The sequence below is a fragment of the Cucumis melo genome, chromosome 11 (genome assembly GCF_025177605.1).
Source record: "Cucumis melo cultivar AY chromosome 11, USDA_Cmelo_AY_1.0, whole genome shotgun sequence".
NCBI lineage: Eukaryota > Viridiplantae > Streptophyta > Magnoliopsida > Cucurbitales > Cucurbitaceae > Cucumis > Cucumis melo.
Window position 1 is genome coordinate 28,093,457 of NC_066867.1, and position 23,921 is coordinate 28,117,377.

At 30.0% G+C, this 23,921-nt stretch overlaps 3 protein-coding genes and 1 long non-coding RNA gene across 9 annotated transcripts; 2 read left to right on the plus strand and 2 right to left on the minus strand.

Moving 5' to 3' along the window:
- Window positions 1–2,340: 2,340 nt before the first annotated feature.
- Window positions 2,341–4,073, minus strand: LOC127151721 (uncharacterized). Its single transcript, XR_007824882.1, has 2 exons — window positions 2,762–4,073; window positions 2,341–2,641 (listed from the first exon to the last, which is right to left on the minus strand). It is a non-coding gene; the product is annotated as an uncharacterized LOC127151721 (long non-coding RNA).
- Window positions 4,074–7,527: 3,454 nt separating this feature from the next.
- On the plus strand, window positions 7,528–9,087 carry LOC103503004 (lysM domain receptor-like kinase 3). Its single transcript, XM_008467149.3, has one exon. It carries the CDS (start codon window positions 7,627–7,629, stop codon window positions 8,884–8,886), a length of 1,260 nt encoding a protein of 419 aa, XP_008465371.1. The 5' UTR covers window positions 7,528–7,626; the 3' UTR covers window positions 8,887–9,087.
- A 5,483-nt stretch (window positions 9,088–14,570) lies between these two features.
- On the plus strand, window positions 14,571–21,307 carry LOC103503002 (OVARIAN TUMOR DOMAIN-containing deubiquitinating enzyme 12-like). 6 transcript variants are annotated; one of them, XM_008467142.3, is made up of 12 exons: window positions 14,571–14,643; window positions 15,405–15,513; window positions 15,629–15,975; window positions 16,072–16,232; window positions 16,846–16,919; window positions 17,103–17,157; window positions 17,403–17,477; window positions 17,598–17,671; window positions 17,774–17,822; window positions 18,041–18,125; window positions 19,822–19,878; window positions 21,054–21,307. In XM_008467142.3, the coding sequence occupies exons 3-12, from the start codon at window positions 15,660–15,662 to the stop codon at window positions 21,116–21,118; spliced, it is 1,011 nt and encodes a 336-aa protein (XP_008465364.1). In that variant the 5' UTR covers window positions 14,571–14,643; window positions 15,405–15,513; window positions 15,629–15,659; the 3' UTR covers window positions 21,119–21,307. The 6 variants fall into 6 exon arrangements, with proteins under 6 accessions (XP_008465364.1, XP_008465366.1, XP_008465369.1 ...); XM_008467144.3 differs by having other exon boundaries at window positions 15,644–15,975; XM_008467147.3 differs by lacking the exon at window positions 21,054–21,307 and adding an exon at window positions 20,945–21,052.
- Window positions 21,308–21,460: 153 nt separating this feature from the next.
- On the minus strand, window positions 21,461–22,252 carry LOC103503003 (transcription factor TCP7). The gene has a single exon (XM_008467148.3). The coding sequence runs from the start codon at window positions 22,250–22,252 to the stop codon at window positions 21,692–21,694; it is 561 nt and encodes a 186-aa protein (XP_008465370.1). The 3' UTR covers window positions 21,461–21,691.
- Between the last annotated feature and the right edge of the window lie 1,669 nt (window positions 22,253–23,921).

Sequence of the window (23,921 nt, forward strand, 5' to 3'; positions counted from 1 at the left end):
AATTCCTCACGCAAAACCTTTTAGCGCATTTATTGACAAATCTCAAAATGTTTTTATTAATTCATCTACTTGTTTTACATTGAATTACAAAGTATAAGAATGAAATAGAAAAATTAAGCAATGACATGGATGAAAGTAAGCTTATTATAAAATTACACACAAAAATAATCCAAATTCTATAACATCAAACTATGACACTCGATCAACTAGAAGCATATTTACTCATCAATCTCTGCATGTCATCATAGTTTGAAATATATCCTCAGAACGGTTTTCTAGTTCTCTAATTTGATCCTATCTCAGGATTTCTTTGTCATTTGTGAACACATTGTTCGATTAGACAGCTCATTAAGGCAACGCTAAAAATGATTTGTTCCTCAGACAATGATCCAAACAACTCAAATTAAAGGAGTAACACCTACCCATAACCAGGAATATATATATGTCCCTGTTACTTTGGTCCGAAATACTTATACAAAAATATCATCCTCGTTCAATGTCAAGAGCACCGTCAACCACTTGAGAATCATATCACTTAAGTTTTAACTACAAATCACAAATTCACATTTAATAATTCAGAATTAGCACATATATAAATTCAAGTATTTCAAAATTTCCTACCAGTCCGACATCCTTACTAGGAAACTAAGTTTCCTCGAAAATGATTTTTCAAATCATTTGATAAACTTTTAACTACATCTCAAAATCAATTAGTAATGAAAAAAGTGAATCGATAAGATGTATCCTTGTTTTTATAATGTGAGGTCCTCGATACACCATTCTTTATTCGATTCTTTTGACTTTTATCTTGTTTGAGTTTCGTAGAGTCTATTCTTATTGCCACACGTATGATTAATATTAATTCAAATTTGGCATATGTTGAATTTGATATTTTTCGATGTAATTATTAAAACTGGATAAACATCATTCTTATTTGTCTGTCTTAAACAACTTCAAAGAATAAAAACTATCCTCTACAGTGAGGGTTAGATTTCAACCATCATAGATATTCCAGTAGAGAAGTTGATTTTGACTTCCTTTATCTTCTGTTTCCAAAGAGAAAAAAAGAAAAAGGAAAAATGTCTAAGAATGGAATCCAAAATGGTGAACAGTAGAAAAGTCGTCCATTCAACAAAGAGAGGAATTAAATCAAAAACCAAATATACAGAAGAAGAAGATGATATGGTAGAAAATATGGCCACGTCTCTTTGATTTAAACATACTGCTGCAACAAAAAAAGGAAACAAAAGTATAAAGAAACTCTTGAGAGTTAATAATGTATCTGACGTTAGCTATAAGCCTGTAACCCATATTTTGACCTAAATATATTAAGAATCAAACAATTTGTTTCGACAACAAAATGGTTCCACCTTTTTAAATGAAAATAAAAATATTTTATTTTAATTTTAACTTTTTATATTGTCGACACGTCTAGATTCTACGATAATGTTTTCAATTGATGTTCAATTAGCACGGTGGAGTTGTACACATATTACGAGAAACAATAAGTTAGCTATAACTAATTTATTTAGATTCAGTATTGTCACTTATAAACTTTATATTGTTCTAAATGATCATTTAAATTAGGCAATTGAAAATTAGACTCTCGACCTAATTTAAGCCTTGATCTTAATACAAATTAGTATGAATTGAATTTTGTATGTTTTTTATCAAATCTCTTGCACCGGTTGATTATGTTTAGGACAACCTAATTGGCTTTTTGGATTAAATTCTTTGAATAGTGAAAGTTTGTTACAACATCCCAAGCTAGATTGCTTTTCATTGATTTACAACTTTCATTTGTCACCTTTATTTCGATGCAATTTACTTAGCTCCCAATCATCTATCACAAACCCCTTTCTCTCCATTACTTTGAGTTGAAATAATTTTCTTAAGAAATTCAGCATACGTGAATGTGGTTCGACAGAGTTGACCACTAAAATTAATTATTGTGTAGATTGTTTCGATTAATCATTTAGTTTAAATTTGGGTGACGAAATCTATTGGACCAATAAATATTTAAATTCTTAGCTAATATTTAAAAAAATTTTGAAACTACTTTTTTTTATTTTCAAAATTTTAGCTTTGATTTTGAAATTGTAAAAAAAATAAATAATAAAACAAGAAATTTAGACGAAGGAATATCTAGAAACTAAAATAAAAAATAAAATGTTGATTACCAAATGCCTAATTGGTCTTTTTTTTTTTTTTTTTTTTTTTTGCGTTTTTTAAAAATAAGTCTATAAAGCTTAATTTCATCCTTAAAAATCATTGCTTCATTATATCTATATTTATCAATATTCTTTGCAGAGAAACCAATCCAAAATTTGTACAGAAGGCTTGATACCAAAAAAAAAACCTTTTTCAGTTGTAACTCTCATCAGTTTCCTATCCTTTTTTATTTCTGCCTATAAAAAGAAATTAGAAGAGAGTGAGTTTTTTGACTTTGTATTAATTCTCTCAAGATTTAAAGGCAATAAAGAGATCAAAAGAAAAACCCCTTGCACAGTGGATGTAGCCATTTTTGGCCGAACCACTTAAATTTCTCTGCTTTCTTTCTCCCTTTAATCCGTTCTTTGATATATATATATTATTTTTTGAATCTGTGTTATTCTCCTTCATCACGTTCTACACCGAGCATCTGAGAGCAAAAGAGAAGAAAGATTTTCTTAGCTCTGAGATTTTCTTGTGTAATGTAAACCAGAAATGAAAGAGAAGTGATCAAATTCACATAAACAAACTGATAAAAACTGAAGTTTACATGTACTGTGGTAAAGCGTCTATCAATGTAGCTGCTCTATTTCCCTCCATTCACAGTACAGTGAGCCTGGGTATTTTGGGTTAATAAAATAAAACCCAACCAGTAGTAACCATTTCGTTTTCTTTTTTCTAGTTCTCGAAAATTAAATTTATAACTACTTTCATTACTAGAGTAGATGTACTTGTTACGGACGTGTATAAGAGCTACGTAAAAATTTGAAAAATAAAAGGAAAAATGCTTACAAAATGTAGCTAAGAATTCAAAATGGTGTATAATAAGAATATAAAAAAGATAAAAGCAAAATTTTCAAAAACTAAAAACAAACCTATTACCTAATACAACTTTAAAAACATTAGAAATAAAAAGAAGTTATTTTTGCTGTTTAAGTTTGACTTAAAACTGCATTCTTTTAACTCGAACCATTATAAGTAATTAAAAAGAAATATACTTAATTTTTAGAAAATCAAAAGATAAAAAAGCAAAATAGTTATGGAGACCTAAGTTTCTTTTTGCATTTATGTTTGGAACGGTTTTGTTGCGTGTGAAACTCTTTGGCTTTGGCGGCCACATTCATTGAGGGTATGACAGAATGTGTAATCAACATCATCTACTCAACTTTGAACACACACAACATTGTGAACATAAATTTCATATCAGAATATTACCAAATAATAATAAGAGTGGTCTGTTTTTCCTTTTTTTTTTTTTTTTTCCCCCATTCTTTTTTGTATTTAATTGTTTTTCTTGAAAATATCTTATGGGTTTTACGGGAAAATGGTTAAATAATTGTGAACTACATTTTTGGAATACCCATTTTCTGTAGCTAACTCTACTGATCCTCCAGCAACCCTTTGACTTCACAATACAATCAACGTAATGGCAATCGGAATATGGGAATGGGAATGGGAATGGGAATGGGAGTGATTGCAAAACTTTTTTTAATCTTCTCTAATTCTAATTTTCCGTTGGGGTGAGAGATCAAATTATCAATTTATTTGATGGGCATATTCCACCTTTTTCAACTTGTTAACTTTTATTGAAAATGTTTGGAACAAAAAAAATTGAGTTTGGATTGGTGGGAAAAAGTGTTTTTTTAACAAAAGTAATTTTTATTTCGATATCTTTTTATAAATATTGTTTAGACTAAAAATACTCTGTGTTTGGTTACATTTCCTTCCAATTCTTTTTTTATTTATGTTTTTACATTAGAGTCTTTTGAATGTCAAATTATTATAGTTGGACTGTTAATTATTAAACACTATGCACTAATAATTTAAAAACATTTTAATTTCATTGGGGAAAGTAAGGTAGAATACTAGTTGAGGGTATTTTATTAATTTTATGTATTATATACTAATTAGAGATAGACTAAGAGATTATTTTGAAATACATTTTTAGAGTATTCAATTATTTAAAAACAAAAAGGCCATTTTAAAAAGAAATTATAAAAATATCTTTTTAGAATGTATTTTAAACAACTTTTATCAAATATATTTAAATAAAATGAATTTATTCAAAAACCCTATTTTTATTAATTCAATCCAAACATCCTTCAACTATTAAATACTTAAAAATCATTTTTTAATAGTGATTATCGAACAGTTTGAGTGATTTAAAAAATTAAACAAAGGAAAAGGTTAATCAAACACAACTTTTTATTCAAACTTTTTTATCAAAGACAAGTTGGAGGCCACTTGTCCTCCTCTTTGCTCTTCATTCATACATCACCCTTGACCCTAAATTCTAAATAACACAAAGGCAATATTTCTTTCTCTTTTCCTTTAAATTAGGTAAACCTCCTAATTTAAAACACAAAACACAACTTTAAATTAGGTAAACCTCCTTATTGAAACTTGTTTATTTATACAAATTTCATATTGTAAACCTTTTTCTATTGCTTTTAATCAAAACTAATGAAACCACATGTTATTATTTTTCAACAAATAAGGATTCATTTGAAAACGTTTTTGTTTTATGTTCCATATTTTTTGTTTCTTGTATCACATTCTCCCTTTATTTAAAACAGAAGCAACAAGTTTGTTAACTATTTTTGTTTCTTAAAAAAGAAACAAAAACAGAAAATTTGTTTGATAACATTTTTTTCTTGTTTTTTGTATTTTTTTTCTTACATTTTTTCATATATTATAATTTAACTATAATCTAAATACACAATGAAAAAATATATAGCGTGTATAGAAAATATAAAAGATAATTATCTAATAGTTAATTTATCGAATACACATAAGTTCCAATATAAATTTAATAACAATAATATATAGTTGTTTCTATCGTATGCATATGTCGCTAAAAATTTGATTTACAATATTATGTTTCACTCAACTTATTTATTTTAAAATTTAAATAATGTAGACTTAAACAATTTAGTTTTTTTAATATTTAGTTGAATTTAGCTCTATTGTGAAAATTACTATTATGATTTAATGAATTGGTAAACTAATTAAGAATCAAAATTCATTTGCAAACTATAAAGATTAATTTGTTATGACACTTAAATTTGACGTTGTTTTTCCACACTGACTAAACTATTGTAAATTTCCACGTTTGTAACCATTTGATTTTTCTAAGAAAAATATTCTTAAAAAAGAAAATTGATTCTATATATTTTTCTTTATAATATACTCTTACTAATATTTTTAAAAAACAAACAAAGCCAAATTCTAGAAACGAAAATAAATAGTTTTAAAAACTTATTTTTATTTTTAGAATTCCTGTACTTCAAAAGTAAAAACTTGGGAGAGTAAAACTTTAATTTTTAAAAACTAAAAACGATTAAAGTAGATTATCTAATAAAGTTTCTTTGACTAAATTATTAATTTGACACATTTTTCTTTTAACTTTGAAAAAAGAAGTTTTGTTCACCTTACCCCAATTATATGGGCCGCTTTGTCCAAGCCCCGGGCTCGGCCCATATATTTTGTGTTGCCGGACTCTGAAGCTTTAGCCCGAACTCTACAATGATCAAGAAAGTTCTGTTTGTTTTTAGGAGAGTTTTACAAGGAGAATCACTTTAATTCTTACTTTTTATTTTTTGAACCAATTAAAAATCTAAACAACTAAGATCTCAATTAAAAGTAAACATTAGATAAAATATTATCAATCGAGTGGATAGTCGTTAGGGAAAATAACAATGTTACTCAGATACTTTTATGTTAAAAATGGTTACTAATAAGTGATCAAAATTGTTTCACTCATAATCTTCGTTGTTAAGTTGAATTATCTAAATTGATTTTATATATTTGTAGCTTTCAGTTTAACTTTTTCTTTCATTCTATTTTTTTTTTATATATATATAAATTTTGTTTTTTAGTCAAAATGGATATGTTACAGTCACAAAACAGCCGTACAAGTTATTTCATTTATTTGTTTATTTATTAAAGTGATAGTTGTTTATTTTATTGTAGACAAAATCTCCTTCCAGCTTCTAATGGATGGATGCATTTAAATTATATAAGTTTGTTAAATTACAAGTTCAACTCTTTTAAATTTAAAATTTCTATCTATTTGTTTTTCAAAATTTTAAACATAGTTTAATATGTTTACCATTCGAAATTTTTATATCTTCGAATTGATATTCTAACAAATTTTTTAAATTAATCCATATGAATTTAAATTTTACGTCAAATGGAAACTTAAATTTTCATTTTTATATTTAGTAAACTCATAAGTTTAAAAAAAGAAAAACTCTTCGCCAATTAAATTTATAATTTTGAAGATTTTACAGATTAGAGATTACACAAACTGTAAAGTACAAAAATCTAAATTTGTGGTTGACAAATTAGAAGTTTCTAAGAAGTGGAGTGGCCCATAAATACTTTGTTCCAGTTGAACCGGGAGAACTTAAAATGCAAAATAATATTAGTAATAATTACAAATATATAAATTAGATTCAAAATGAGTAAATATATAACATTTTAAAAAAGTTACAAACATGGTAAAATCTGTTAAAATTTATAAATAATAGAGTATATAACTTATAGATTTTATTGCAAATATTAGTGATACATTATATTGCAAATATTAGTCTATTAATAAATGATAAGAGTTTATTAAAAGTCTATCATAACAAACTTTGTTATATTAGCAATTTTTTTAAAATATTGTTATTTACTTCATCTTTATTCAGAAAATTGTCATTATAATCAGGGATAATTGCAAATGTAGCAATTATATTCAAAATAATTAAGTATACAGCAACATTTTAAAAAAAATTGCAAATATAGCAAAACTTGTCAAAATCTATCAATGATAGGAATCTATCACTAATAAACCATGTAGCAAATGTTGGTCTATCACTGATAAACCATAACGATAGACTTTATTACTGATAGACTTTGCTATATTTGCAATTTTTTAAAAATATTGTTACATACTTAATAATTATTCTACATATTATAATTACCCTTATAAGTACCAATAATATTATTAAGATAAGAAATGATTTATTTTGAAGTGTGTATTATATAACATACAAATTTCAAGTTTTATACTTTGAAAAATCTTTTGAAACAATTTAGAGAAAAGAATTTGATCATAAGGATAATTTTCTTAAAATAAATTTCAAATTGCAATGCAAAAGAAGTTGATCACAAATCTTTTTGCATCACCCAAAAATAATTAATATAATTAGAAATAAAATAATTTATCACGTAACAAAACATTAGACTTTAATTTAGTTATTTTATTATTCATAATGGTTTGAAGTTGAAGAATGATGCATGCAACTTTTATATAAAAATGAAGGTACCAAATTGTAGAACATACCTTACGAGTAATTCGTTCCTACGAGAAAAGGGCTTCACTATCGTCTTCTTCCTCATTCCTTTTATGTGTATAACCAACCAACAATGGCGCTCGATGTTGCAGAGATTGATCCAACCCCTCCCTTCTCTCCTTCTAAACTCTTCAATGGAAAATCATCTTCCCCTTCCAAGAATAATTCCGCATTATTTAACACTAACAACTTCCCTTCCATTTCTTCTTCAACCACCTCCTTCTCCACCCTCCATGAATCTCTCCCCGAATCTCCTCACGTCTTCGATTTCTCTGAAATCATCGCCGCCACCAACAATTTCCTCACCAACCGAATCTCCACCGCATCTTCCACTCCCTCCTGGCGCTGCACACTTCATGGCAAGGATGTCATCATCTTCCAACGCAAGTTCCAGCCTCAAATCGGCCTTCAACAGTTTAAAGATCGCTTCTACAAGATCTGTCTGTGTCACCATACCAGTATAATTCAACTCCTCGGCATTTCTATCTCTGCCGATTATCTCTATTTGGTTTACAATTTCGTAAATGGAGCTAAGCTCTCCGATTGTTTGAGAAGCTCCAAAACCCCTAATTTCACTGTTTTATCCAGTTGGATTTCCAGAATGCAAGTCGCTACAGATTTGGCACACGGACTCGATTACATCCATAACAAATCAGGAATCAACATCAGTTTAACGCATAATCACATAAAGAGTAGCAGTATTATAGTAACAGAGCCTTCGTTTAACGCGAGAATTTGTCATTTTGGTGTAGCGCAACTCTGTAATGAGGATGATTGGAATAAAAGAATTGAAAAACCTTCTAGCGAAATTTTCGAAAACTCAAAGAAGAAAATGGAGTTGAAAGAGAAGCAACTGCGGCTGAAATCGAAGAAAGTACAGATAAAAGGGGTTAGAGGATACATGGCGCCGGAGTACAAATCCAGCGGCGTAGCAACGCCGATGACGGACGTGTATGCATTTGGCGTCGTGATCTTAGAGCTGTTGACTGGTGAAGAGCCCGTGAAGTTCGAATTTGATAGAAGGAAAGGGAATTTCGTTAGGGTTTCTTTGGTTGAGAGTGCCATGGCGGTAATCGAAGAAGGTGGTGGTGGTGATGACGTGGAAGGGAGGTTGAGAAAGTGGGTAGACCGTAGGCTTAAGGACTCATTTCCGATACGCGTCGCGGAAAAGATTACTCGATTGGCTATTCGATGTGTCGACGTGGATCCAGCTAAGCGGCCTAATATGGCCCACGTGGCAAACAAGATTTCCAAGTTGTATATAGAGTCAAAAATTTGGTCTGATAATTTGGTAAACCTTGCCAACTTGTCAATGTCACTTGCTCCTCGATAGATATTTTCATCTTTCTTGTCAAATTCTCCATTTTAAGTCCAAAATGTGGAAAAGAATTATTTGTACCTTAGATGGAGATATGCATAGATCCCATTATCGTGCATTGTTTGCATCCTTTTACTTCATTAGTCTAATGAATGCATTACATAGCAAGAAAAAAGAAAATTAAAATTAAATTCGTATATTTCATATATCTTCGACTGTGGTTTCGATACATGGAAAAAGATATATCATTTTAATCCAAAATACAATTAGAAAATTAAAGAAATATGATTCTTCATTCAAATATGTACCTATAGTTGATCATACAATGTCGTTTCATATTTATGGTACAAATTCACATTCATACCTACATAAAAGAATATTATCACTTTCGGTTCAACCATCTTAATCCAAACAAATGTGCAAACAACATACCAATTGTGAGGAAAATTTAAGGTATAATTAATTCTCTCCTTGCAACCCAATTTTGATATAATCTATATATATTATTGCAACTGGGATTATGTCATTATTGTTATATAAGTATCATATTCAAGTTTCAACTCTGAATGTTTAATAATCAAAATGGTGAGTATGTCTAAATTAGATCATTTAAATTTAGATTATATATACATAATTTAAGAGGTAATTGTCTCCGGCCCCATCTGGTGAACATTTATTCTCTCTACTCCCAATTGAACAAACTTGATATTGATATAATGTAACCTTGAACCCTCCATGTTAAATGTTACATAATCACGTCATTGCATTCATCATCAAAGTTGACTCTGTAAAAAATCAATTAAAATAACAGATACCCACACTAGACTTCTACCTTCTATGTATGAAAAGTATTGGGGAGGATATCCACAGCTATATTTATGATTTTGTAAGGTTCAATTATTAGAAAGTTACCTAAGTCAACCATATATACTTGTCTGTTTTCATATTAATTATTCATTTTGGTTTAAAATGATCTATTATTTTTAAAATAAATCAAACTATTAATAAAATATAGTGAACCTAATTCATAATTAAATATTATATTTTATTATATTTTTATTTATTTTCAACAATTTTGTTAATTAAATTGAAAATTGTGTTTAAAAGATAAATAAATAATTCGTTAGCACATGTTACATGCAATTTGTTTCTTTTAATAATTTCATATAAGCAATAATAATAACCAAGATCTTTTTGTTTTTTTTTTAAATACTTTTTGAGATTTATAAAACAGATTGTGTTTGTGTAAAAGATAAAATAAATAAATAGTAGTGGTAAAAAATAATAATTAATGTCAATTATCGTAATTGACGTAACGACCGTCGTTGCTGGTTTACACTATTTAGTTTCGTACTAGTATGTGATCAGAGAAAAAAAACTTACATTGTTTAAGTCGATCACTCTATATTGTTACATATGATAATTAATTAGTTTAGCTTTTATTATTGAACACTACAATAAGATATTATTTTTTACTAAAGTCAAAAAAATTAAAGGCTCATCAAACTATCATAGTTGATTCACGTTAGACAATGTCAACTATACTATTAATACAATATTAATTTTTCAATCAATTTTGAGTAGGAAAAACTTAGACTAATTAAAAAAATATAAGACTCAAATTTATTGTAAATATTTTCAATTAGATGTAAGGTAGACGTCCAAATTTAATGTTTTAAAGACAACAATTATCAAACTCCTATTAGCTCACGTAGAAGTATATTACTTATGTATCTCATACTTATACATCATTGATGTCTATGGTAAAGTACTTATAAACAAACACATTTAGTGAATGTTGAGAGTACATTAAAGAAAATTTAAAGAAAAAGAAAATTGGAGATAATTAAGAAGTTTGGAAAATTGTCTATTTGATATTTGTTAGATTTATTTTTAAATATATTATTATTAATGTGATCCAATTGCATTATGTATTATTTATGGACCTATTATTAATAAGCTTATTAAATTAAAAGATAATGTCCTAATTAAAGAGCATAATGAGTGGTACTATAAATATAACCTAAGATATTGATTATTTCATTATTTCGTTAAATAGTTTATTCTTCCCATCAAGAAACCTAAATTAAGTTGTAAACAAAGTCAAGTAAGAGAAACACAATTCCTCAATAATATTATTTATAAATCAATGTATGTTGTTATTTAACTATATTTAATTTATAAAATTATCAGGACGCTTATTGTTGTAAATAATGTTAGGGTTTTATAGTATAATCATGAAATATTGTTTTTATGATAATAGTTTAGTGAAAACGTGGAATTGAAAGCGTCACCACATAGTTATAAAACACAATGAATAGAAGACAACAATTATCCATAATTGTGAAGTAAATGGAATAAAATATAGATAACATATATATAAACGTGTTGAAATTTAAGTGTTGACAAGTTAAAAGTCAACTAATAATGGATGCCGTCTTTGAAATAATGTATACAACGCGCACGTATATATATTGTCTCCAATCTCGAGTTCTAGTCTTTGTTTCGCCCTTCAATCATAGATGTTACATTTTTAAATCTTAAATATTGACTGTAGTTTTAATTTTAGTTACTATATTTCAAAAATTTATCACTGTTAGGTTTTTAAAAAGTTAACAAATTATTTATAATCCATCCAACAAAATCACTAAAAGGAAAAATTCATCACATTTGATCTTTTTATAACATATAAATATTTTTGTCAAATATTTTATTTTTGATCATTTCTTTTGTTAAATATAAAATTTTAATTTTTTTTAAGTAGATACTCCTTTTAACATTTAGTGTCAAAGGTGTATGAGTTGATTTAAAATAAGTATAAAGTTAAATTATAAATTAAACTTTAAATTAATCGGTAGACATTAGTATTTATTATTCAAATTAAATGTATATATTGAAAACTTGAGATTAAAATTATAAATCATGAAATTTGTTCTAATAGAGTTACAATATTGTAAAACCAAAACATTAAATAGATATCAAACTTAAAGTTGAAAAACTAAAACGTGCACGTGTTTTATAAAAGGATTATAAATGAGAAAACTTTTGAAAATGTTTATAAAATATAACAAAATTTGATATTTTAATAATAATAAATATTTGAAAGAATTCTATCAGAATCTGTAAATAAATTTACGTAAAAGTGTTTATCACTGACTTATATCGGTGATAGATATAAAATTTTGCTACATTTTAAAATGGAGTACTTTTGGCCGTAATAAATAGTAGATAGTTTTGGGCACATGATTGGATTTAGAGTAATCAATTGTTGAAAGAGGCATCCATGAAAATAGCAAATATAGGAATACAAAATAGAAAAATAGCAAATTTTACTTTTTTTTATGGCAAACCTAACTGCCATAAATATTTTCTACTTTTTTTGGCCCGAAATTACCTCAAATTACAATTGTTCGTATATAAATACAGTGTATTTGTTGAGATAAAAAAATCAAACAAAATATATTCAATTGGTTTCAATATCCCCTAATTATCCGATAAAAATCAACAAATTAAAGAAAAATAACTTCAAATATTTAATTTTTTTATTTTTCGAAGTATAGATCCAAAATTATATAATACAATAATTAATTATTAGGATAAAAATTAAGAAATTAACGAAAAAGAATTTTAAATATTCAATTTTTTCTTTTTTGGAATTATACATTCAAAATTGAATCATTCCCTACAATCATGGCAAAGATAATGCAATAATTAATTATTAGGATAAACATTAAGAAATTAACGAAAAATAATTTAAAAGATTCTATTTTTGTACACACGTAGATAGTAATCTTTCCTAAAATCATGGCAAATATAATGAAAATAATTATATTTGATAAATTAGTTAAATTTAAATTCAAAATTCAACATTTTTAGGCACGTAGATACCAATCCTTCCCTAAAATCATGACAAATATAATGGAAATAATTATTTTGGTAAATTAATTAAGTTTAAATTCAAAATTAAGTCTCTTTAAAATAATGCCAAATATAATGCAAATATTAATTATCTAGGATAAAAATATCGGAATTAAAGGAAACTAAATTAAAAGATTCGATGGGAAGCAACGTGTGGAAAACAATATTCACAGTCAAAATGAAAATTTGAAGAAAGAATGGAGGAAAGGATATTGTTAAGAGGAAACAACATAGGAAATAATCAACATCATTTTTTGTTTTCTAAATTATTTACCAAAAAAATTAATAAATTAAGTTTATATTCTCTTAATTTTTAACATTTTTATTTTCTAAATTATTTATGAAAAATCATTAATTTTACCTTCCTAAGATTAGATTTATAAGATTATGACATATACATCTTCTTCCTTCGCCCTAGTCTACCATATCTTCTTAATACCCGAACGCTACACTAAAACGTAAGGGCTACATAAAAAAGAAAAACAGATATCCATTATGGAGTTCATATAATATATGAACCCAGTTTCATCGTCGTTTCAAGAATTTGTAAACTGCATCCAACTTACTTTTTCCAAATTCATAACTTTCTGTCTCTAGGTTGACCATTTACTGGACTGATTGCAACAATTCGAACCTCATTCGGATTGTTGGTGATAAGCATGTGTCTTGGATTATGTTAGTCATATCGAAACTCTCCGACAATGATCTACTTGTTGTTGTTGACACTGCTACTGATATTGGAAATACCCGTATTTGAGAGAGAACGTGAAATTATTTTGAATTTCATTAGGGGTACTCCAGAGGACATGTGTGCTTATCACCATGTGGAAGTTGAAGACCAATTAAGAAGAAGGAGAGAGAGGAAATAGAGTTATGATAACCCTAAAACAAAGATTATGATAACCTTTTTCCAAAACAAGATTCGAGTTACCATAACCCAACCTAATACTGATAACCCTTATGCTAAACATCTCTTAAGTTTTGTTTAGAAGTTATTTTGAATATTCGTCCTTCGTTCTAATTTTTTTATAAAATAATTTATTTTAAAAATCAACAAACACCCATTTGATGTTGGTTGGTATTTTTTGTTCATATGTAGTTAATGTACCATTTAATGTCTAATTTTAATTACTTATCTTATACGTTAACATTATTATCGTATATTTTGATGCATACAAATTATTGTTATTATTTAACTAATTTTTGATAAAAATTAACTAAGCAACAATTTGATATTTATGAAAAACAATAAAAAGTAAAAATATTTGATTTTTTTTCTTTACAAACCTTTTTTCTTAAAAAAACCAATTCTTTTTATAGACTCAATTTCACGCCTAAATCTTAATTAAAAATCTGACAATTATTTTAAGTGACAAAAATCTAAAAAAAATATCAATAAATATAACAAAGTATCATTATATATATATATGTGATAGGTTATGGTTAAACCATTGACTTTGTCTATTATGATATTGGTCCATTGTTGTCCATCCTAAATACATTAGGATATATGGATAGGTTTAAAAATAATCATAAAAACAATACTTTAAATGTGAGTGTCAAGAAATTGAGAAAAAGAAATTTAATTCTAAAAGAAGAAGCAAAACCTCCGGTATAAAGACTAAAACGGAATAAATTTCAAGCATATGTAAACTATTTTTTCCCTTTTGACCGCTGGTCTTATCTACGTGGCATTTACGACCCGCGTTCAACGTTGTGTGTGTATATGTATATAATACAATATATACATAACATTTTTTATTTTTTATTTTTTTGTATTCCACTCCGCGAAGCATACTCTCCCTGCAGCGATGGAACTTGGAGCATCTTTGTTGTATCTCGATCCAATCCAAGGTGAATGTGCAATGCTGTCCATTTCTCTCTACTTTCATCACTCTATCTCATACTCTTAATTTGCAATCACCCGAATCCTCCGGCTAGTAAGCTTCTCTATTTTTTGCGGTTTCCATCGAATGCATATACAACAATCTTTGCTTCCTAACAAAATGTGGAGCTATCACTAATGCCTTTCCTTCTGCAATCGACTACAACTCACTCTGACCTTCAAATCAAAGCACCTGAAGGTCATTCATGCCTCAATTTGCTTCGGAACACGATACAGTGACTGTGTTACTTCTATTATCTCTTATCGCTTTTTTTTTTTTTGTAAAAAAGGTTTTGCATTCGTATTCGTTGTTCTTATCAGTTGTTGATTAGTTTACTTCAGTTTATTTTTCGTTATTTGGTTAATTTTGACTCTCCTAATTCTTACTGATGAATTTCTTTGAACTTTGGCTTGCTGTTTCGATTCTGTTTGTCATTTCACAATGTATGAAGGTGTTGGAGTATTTGTTTATTTCTAGCTGTTATAGATGTTATCCTAGAATGGTTTTTTATTTAATTTGTTTTTTCAGTGAATATTCGAAGCGTATAGATTGTTAAGAATGGTGGAGATTATGTCACTCTTCACCTACGCATTATTCACCATCTTCAAATCATTAATTGAATTGCTTGATAGTTGGAGTTGGATAAACGAGTTTCATCTGTGTTTGTAGATTGGATTTTAGTTATTTCATTTGCTTTTGGCATGGAATATTAACGATGACTTCCTGCAGGTTAAAGGCTACCTTAAAATTTCTGCTCCAACAAACCGAAGGATGACTTTGTATTTCTCTGCCTTCCATTAGGGAAATCTCCTTATGCACTTTCGAGTGCTCATTATAGGTATATCCTAAGTGTTGGATGCTGGAAAATTACGTTCATTGAATTATTGGAGGGAGGGAATTAGTGAGGGAAGTATTTCTCATTTGATTTTGTTTTGATTGTGTAATTCAACTAGCATATCCTGAAATAGGAGTTTTTATTTGGAGATGATTACACACGAGCAAGATCCCGATGTTGTTCGATGGGGCCTTGAACTCTTTGATGGAAACCCATTTTCTAATTACGGGTATTGTGGGAACATTCATGATGAGATACAATACTATCAAGGACAATGCCTTGATGTAGATAATTATGACAAGGCATGCACCATAGAAAACAATGAGCTTATTGCTCAAACTCTCCAAGAACTCTCACAACTTGCAGTCGCAGAGCCAGTATCCTTTGATCAAGGAACAGAAAATGTACAACTTCCCACGTGTCCACAAGATTGGTTTAGTCTGTCCATTAATGCCTATGGTTCCGGTATGTGACACAAAATTTATAATTTTAATGTAGAACACATTCAAGGTTCAACGCTTAGCTTCTGTTTTCTATGTTAAAATTAATTATGTTTTTCAGAGCACAATAATGATCTGGAAGAGGAAGATTATAGTTCATGTACTATGCCCGACACGACATCCTACAGTGGGGATGACTGGTCATACTCTTTAGAGCTGACTGATGAGTATACCCTTGATGGAGAAGTGGGAAAAAGATTGAATCAGATGATCTCAATTCCTGTAAGTTATGCATTGAATGTAGCTCTTATTTTCTTGAGTGCTATATAAACTGTGCTTGTTTCTTCTGCCGAGGGTGGTGATTTTCCCGTTAGTTGTATTTCTGGGAGGATCCTTCCTTTTGTTGATCAATTACTGGAAATCTCTTCTGTTTCTCATGTTTGTCTGTCGAACTTGAGCCCTTCTGTTAAAATCTGATTTCCTTTTTCAAGTTGTTTGTATGCGTTAAAATATTTTTACCTCTGTTCAACATTCTTCTTTTCATTGTAAAAAGGCTAGACTGCAGTTAGTGGTTTAAATTACTGACGCTGCAAGTTGAAGTTTGCACTTCCTTTTCTCTCTTTCTTTCTTTTTGGTTTTTTCTTTTATGGGTTATATTCTAGTCAAGAGCTCTTAGGCCGAGGCTCTTAAACTATGGTCATAGTGTAATTGATAAATTGAAAGGGGAAACTTAAGATGATGCATGTATATATAGGGTGATTGGGATGGTTCATATTATGACTTCTGCTTTTCTGACTACTTAAAACGGTCCAATGAATATACTCAATGTTTTTAGCACTTATTTTGTCCAATGAATATATTCAATATTTTTAGCACTTATTTTGAGTTTTTGTAGCACATTCCAAGAATTAATGGAGAAATTCCTTCTGTTGATGAAGAAGCTTTAGATCATCAAAGGCTATTGGACAGGTGGTGTTTCTCTGTTTGTCTGACACCCCTTTTCTTGCCTGTCCCCGGCTCACTCTCACACACGCTCATCTATAGTTTTGGATAGCTGCTAGAGTTATTTGTCGTAGCTTGGCAAGAATATATCATGCTACAATTTGGTGCTATCGTTCGGAACTAATCTGCCCCCTCCCCTCCCCTCCTTAGACTGCAGCTATATTATTTGATCGAGTTAAAAGTGCAAGGAGATGGTAACTGCCAGGTTAGCTTGTCCTACTTTATCATCTGAAGCTCTGTCAGCTATGGTGTCACAAGTGCAAGTGTTTGTTTTGTTTATAGTATTAAGGATTGTAGCTATTTCAATATTTTAGAGATCTTTAGTTTCAGCTCAAGCTGTTACCTTCGTTATTTGAATTACCTTCGGTTACTTTAATACCTGTTTTTTACATTTGAAGGCTCTAAGTGAGCTTTCTTAGACATGCATTCTTATTTTCATTTTGGTTCCAGTTTCGTGCTCTATCAGATCAAATTTATCGAACATCTGAGCACCATAAATTTGTGAGGGAGCAAGTTGTTACTCAGGTTTGGCATATTTGTATCTAAATGTTGCTTTTGACTCTTTTTTTTGTGCTATACTTTTATGGCCTTTTCTTTTGTAGTGTTGAAGTTTCTTCAATAATGACTATTTTAACTCTCTCTCAGCTGAAGTCATATCCAGAGATATATGAAGGATATGTTCCCATGGCCTATACTGACTATCTGGAGAAGATGTCCAAGTACTTATTTGAACATTTCACGATTTGTTTCCCTTGACTGTTTGATTGGTAAGACATCTAACTGGACTCTTTGGTCGTGGAATTTCTTTGGGTTGATCACAGGAGTGGGGAATGGGGCGATCATGTCACTTTGCAGGCTGCTGCTGATACGGTATGCCTGGTCCACAAGCTATTGTGTTAATGCTACTTGGCTACTTTATAAAGCATTATTTAGCCTATGTTTTATACAAACAATGCTGCAACTAAACGAATGTATAACTAAGAACTGCTTTAGCTTCTATACCCTCGTACTTGCAACCATTTCTGGCAAGAGAGCAACGTAAATAATGAGTTCATTATGTTCTAACATATGGTTTTACGGTGGTGCAGTATGGTGTTAAAATTTTCATGATTACATCATTCAAAGATACCTGCTACATTGAGATCCTTCCTAATATTGAAAGATCCAAAAGAGGTACATTCTTCTTTACGTTGTTTTGTTTTTCTGATATTTAATAATATATCATTGAATAATTAATAAATGAGATTCTCCGAGCAAGATTTTCCATCGTCTAATGAACTCTCAAGTTTCAACCGGTACAATTGTGGATTATCTTAAATACAAAAATGCTAGTTGACCTTGGACCTTTAGTAGTGAGAATATATAATGTTGAAGTATTGATTTGATATAAGAGTAGACTTTAACTCTTTAGTTTAAATTTTTGGATTCAATGGTGATTTAATAGTATGAGAGTAGGGAATCTTGTGTTCAAACTTTTATAATGGAAGTTCAGGACAACAAACTGAAAAACCGAAATTGTGAGATTTTTATATTGAAAATAGCTAGTGAAAGGGCCCCAAAGGAAGAATATGATCCTCATCAACCTCACTCTCTCGAAAAAGATGCCAATTGGAGAAATTGCTCTCAATTGCTTTCTCAACAGAAACATACCAGCAGAATTGATTCCACCTAGGCAGCTAGCTCGAATGAATATCTTGCAGTTCTTCAAAATTCTCAAAGTTACAATTCTCTGCCACCTTATTCAAGATTAGTTACCAAGTCCATCTTAATTTTAGTTGAGGTTCATTATTCACTTGGTCATCTAATTTTGCAAGATTATCGCGTCTAATAATCAAATAGGCACACAGTTCAAACCTGTTTGAAGTTTGGTTGAAGCCCAACAAAAGAATCTTGAACGGGTGGATGGGCATTGCATTCAAAGGAAATTTAGGATTAGTCATCTTTAAATTCTCCCAACATGTGTAATGATTGTCAAAAGACTCAAGACTGCAGGTTGGGATGGGGGATCATGTGGACCTTGGCTTAAATGGTGAGTTTTAACCCATTTAGAAGGTACTCTTTTATACCTCCTTTTGTAACCCTGACACTGATGCTACTGACACAGTGACACTTCAAATAGTTTCTGATGATCACATTCCTTATGTAATTCTCTAAAATATTCTCACGTACACCCCATCCTTAATGGTCTTAAATGAAACGTTTTGCTTGAGGTTTCAGCTGGTTAACATAGTCTTTCCTAGTTTCTATCCATTCATATAATGTGAAAGCATTGGCAGTAAAGCTAATCACTGCTCTGCCTCCAATAGTTTTTTCAGCCTCCAATAATCCGTGAACCTTAAAACCCCTCTTTGCTCAAAACAACCACAAATTTGGGTCCTCTCCTACGTAATATGGCTGTTTCCCATAAATTGATTGACCAACAAAGATGGCCTTTTGTGTATCTTCCGAGGCAACCTACATCCTTGCAACATTTTGGAGCACGATGCTGCAAAGTTTTCTCCAAATTCCATAATCATTGCAACTCGATCTGCATTTTTCGCCAACTTCTTTCTCAGACATTAATTCTCTCTTCCAATTATTATGAGCCATGCTCCCTAATATGAATATGATATTTCCCACTCCAGATGATGTCTTTCTCATATATGTTGATGTAATAAGAGATTCATGTGCTTCCTGATAAGATCAATAATTTGTCAGTTTCTATAAAGTATAAGCACACCAAAATGATAGTGGGAAGTAAATCTTCAATATGTTACCCAAAATTTTAGGAAGGATTTTGTAGATGCCAGCAATAAGGATTATATTGTTGATACTTAAGGTTTTGATAGTATTACTAAAAGTATTTTCTAATTAGAGATATAACTTGCAGTTATTTGCTTGAGCTTTTGGGCTGAAGTGCACTATAACTCAATATATCCCGAAGGAGGTGAGTTCCCATTATTCATTCGTTTATAATTTACTGTTTCATTTACTTCTTCATCAATTGCAATAGAATGCTTAAATTGTCGGATCCGTCACCTCTTCTTAACCATATGATGATTTATCTTTCAAATATTAGAGGGTCTTCATCAAAAATGGTGGAATTGATGAGGTCTTAATCCCGTTTCTTTCCCAACGAATTTGTCTTCCCTAATTCCATGTTTTTTGTTAAGCAAGATTTTGTTTTTTTCGCACTGATAGCATCTTAAGATAGGTTTAATAGGTTTCATTACTACTTTGCCAATTGCATTTTGAAGTAGGTTTCAATACTACTTTGGCCACTTCAGTTCATTTTGGTCTATCATGCTTCCACATTTTATTCATTTTAGTCCTCGTAATTTCAACATGCCCGTTTTGGTATTGTACATACTTTTGAAAATGGTCATTTTAATCCCTATTTGCAAAATTTTAACCTTACTTTAATTTTATACACGATGGAACTATGTTTTACGTAATTTTGTAAATTTAGTGTCATGCTAAAATTTCTACTGAAAAAAGAGGTAAAAATGAAAAACAAAGAACCAAAATGACTACTTATTAAAAGTACATGACCACAATGAATGAAAGTGGAAACTACATGAACCAAAACGAACCATGTTCAATTCCTCTCTTTGTGAGGAGGCAGCCCTTCTCCAGAAGTTATTGGGCTATTTAGCCCAAAGTACAAGGGCAAAAGTATATTTAAACCAATATTTTGGAGGTTTTAAAGCTTTCTTGTGTTAATAAACAAACACTTATCAGAATTCAACAAGGAATTCGTGGGCTTGTGATGAAGCCGGCAAGATGTAGTGCTTAACCTCTTCAATCACATCTTACATATTTATCCAATAAAATCTTCACAATAATTAAAATGTTGTTCTTATGACTGACTAATGGTGGTTGATAAACTTTAGATGAATTAATTTGGCATGAAAAACAGACATCATCAATTGTTTGCTTTCTCCTCTTCTCTTCTTATTTCTCTCCCTAGTATTCGGATAAGGCCAATCTTACAAGTTTTGTAATTCTTGCAGGTATTTGTTAACTCTTAAGATTATATCTGTATGGAAATTTGACTCTTTCTCGTGTACCACACGGTTTGTAAAGCCAATAGAACTTTGTTCATTATGTGGTTTTCTCCAGATGTAACCATGTTTGAGACGAGGAACAATAGATGGTGGATGCTTCAAAACGAGCATCTGGAATGACGGCACACAGCAATTTTTCAGATATTGCTAATAACAGTCTTCACTAAGTTGTATGGACATTTCACTCCTAATTGGATCCATAAGAGTGTAATAAGGATGATATCATAAAAAAAATTAGAAAATAAAATAAAGAACCTGGTATATCGAAAAGAATGAGGATAATACCATAACTAGCAGTTTTTACTCGTACCTCGAGACTCAAATGTAGTTGCTAGCATTCAAGATGAATGCGGCTTCAACGTACAGTCGTAGATGAAGATGGAAGAAACTATGGAACGAGTTCTTGGTAAATTTGCAAGTGTTGCAAGGCCATATAAGGACAGGCAAGCAATAATATGATTTGGACGGTTAGGCATCGACCAAAATGGCCCAGCTGCCTATAAATTGAATTCCTTTCCTTTGATAACAAAGAACATAACAAGTTTTCTTTCATTCTTTGATTATTAGTTACTTTCCTTTTTCACTAGCAAATATAACGTTCATACTTCTCCATTTCTATCATCTTGGCCATATATAGAGAGATACCATTATTTCTATCGATTACATGTCATAAACTGCCATTAATCTAAATCTTCAGTCATCGCCGTCCTCGGTTTCTTGCTCAGAGTTTTCTGCCACTTCTTGAAGTGTAGCAATGTGATGAGCAAAAAGTTCCATATCAAAATCCGAGACCAAATCGAATTCATAATTTGGCAAAGGTATGCATTCATTAACCGTTGGGAATGCATAGTTGTTTCCACCAAGAGTTTCTTCTTCAAAATAACTTGTAGTAGTAGAATTAATGTTTGATGAAGATGGATCAAAAGGCTTGCTGCAGCCAGGCAAATCTAGGGTAGCAGAAGCAATATTTTTACCAGTTAAGGCAATAATGGATGGCTCAGCCTTCTTCAACAGCCACTCTACCGTCTGACCATCTGTTTTGTTTCCGAGCTCACGAGTTAGCTGAAACACACGAGCAGCACACAATGGTGGAAGACGGATACGTCGATCGCGCCCATGAACCTTGGCATGGCGATCTTTTGGAGCTTTGGAAGGGATGAGCTTAGACTCTGAGGCAATTGGTGAATTGAGTTTTGGTGCATTTCTTGGAGAGTTAGATGTAGGCTTTTTTACTCTCATGTTCTTTGAACCCATGAATCCTTTAAGAGAAGTATTCCAAACATTATGATTAAATGAACTGTCCTTTTAGGGTTTATATATAAATCGGCATATGCGTGTGTGTGTTCGCACGTGCTAGCGATAATCGAAAGGTTTATAATTGTTCTAGGTTAATGCTACCTTACAAAGTTTGAGTTTTTCTTGTTCAAATTCTTGGTCTTACCTTTTCTAGAATTTTGATTTTGGAGTAATGTGGTATGAAAAAACTTAAATGCTTCTTGGTTTGGGTAACGCTAATGTAGTGCATATATGTATGATAAAGCACAGTTCTTTTCTTAGGATATATAGTGATGGATTGAAAGTGTAATAGATGTTAATACAAATTGAAATGATAGAAAATGTAATTAAGGGAATTGATTTGGTTGAGAGTACTTTGTTAGGCAGGTTGGTGATAGTAATTTTGTTACCAAAAAAGGGAGTGGAAGAAATGGAATGTATGAGTTGTTCTTCGAAGGATCTTTCTTGGCTGAAACCTACTCTCCAAATATGAAATCACTTGCATGAAGTGTTAATTAGGGTTGCTTTCACTTGGAAACAAACGGTTTTAATTTGGTATTTGTGTCTTTATATGTCAACATTAGTTTGGATTTTTTTTATTGGTTTAAAATATTATGAGCGCCAAGTTACAAACTCGTAATACAACTTAATAGGTAACTTCTAAGATCGGCATTCATTTACGTTTCAAAATTCAAATATTCACCACCTTACATTTGTTATAAAAAAGACAATGTTGATTCTTTTTTTAATTAAAAAAGTTGTTTTCGGAAAACTAATTTTCAAACATTTTCTTCTAAAATTGGAATACTGATTTTCAAATATTTTTTTTTAAAAAATAAAATGGGTAAAATAAAGAGCTGAAAAGTAAGTTTAATTTTTAAACAAAATGATTACTAAAAAACATTACAAATCTCATTTGTTCGCAACATAACAATTCTAACACCTTAGGCTCATAATCCAAAATATGGAATCAACTCAGATGACTCAAGCATTCTTTGATCTTTCAATGTATTGTCTCAACCACATGTATCCAAAAGAATTTTAGAAGTTTGCATCTAACATAAAATTGGTTCCTTCAACAAAAGTATGTTTAACTTTGAAATTGCTATTATTGAGCTATGAAAAGAGAAGGTGCAACTTGTTCGTATAAGAGATAGGTTAACAATGCTTTCATATATTTGAGATCTCTTTTAGTTAAATATGATATCAATTTATCCATGCAACTCTTTAAAATGTGAACTAATATAAAAATAAACAAAAAGAAACAAAACATAAAGTGTGATAAGTTCGAAAAACGAGAATTTGATGGTTCAAGTCACTCAAAAAATTCATATTTAGAGTAAGATATATGAACAAAAAGATGAATGAATTTGTCAAAAGGCTACTTCAATGTTGAGACCTAAAAAGGGATTGATTTCATTCCATATTTGAATTATAAAAAATTATGCTTAGCTCCTTTCATGAAACATCAATGTTGCAAGCAGTGGAGTGATCCTGTTTGTTGGTCAATCCACTAGTTGAAATGATAAGATATCACTGTTTAAACTTAAGTTTATTTTTATTTATTTTTTTATTTTTTAATCTTTTTCCCTTCTTCCTTTCATCTTCCATTCATTTATACAAAAATAAATAATGAGAAAATTACTTT

Excerpts from the sequence above, each read along its gene's own strand:
- LOC103503004 (XM_008467149.3), top strand. The coding sequence starts at position 7,627 with ATGGCGCTCGATGTTGCAGAGATTGATCCAACCCCTCCCTTCTCTCCT.
- LOC103503002 (XM_008467142.3), top strand. The coding sequence starts at position 15,660 with ATGATTACACACGAGCAAGATCCCGATGTTGTTCGATGGGGCCTTGAA. Across the intron at positions 17,672-17,773 it reads TATCTGGAGAAGATGTCCAA|GAGTGGGGAATGGGGCGATC; the intron begins GTACTTATTTGA and ends GGTTGATCACAG. Across the intron at positions 18,126-19,821 it reads TATTGAAAGATCCAAAAGAG|TTATTTGCTTGAGCTTTTGG; the intron begins GTACATTCTTCT and ends TATAACTTGCAG.
- LOC103503003 (XM_008467148.3), bottom strand. The coding sequence starts at position 22,252 with ATGGGTTCAAAGAACATGAGAGTAAAAAAGCCTACATCTAACTCTCCA.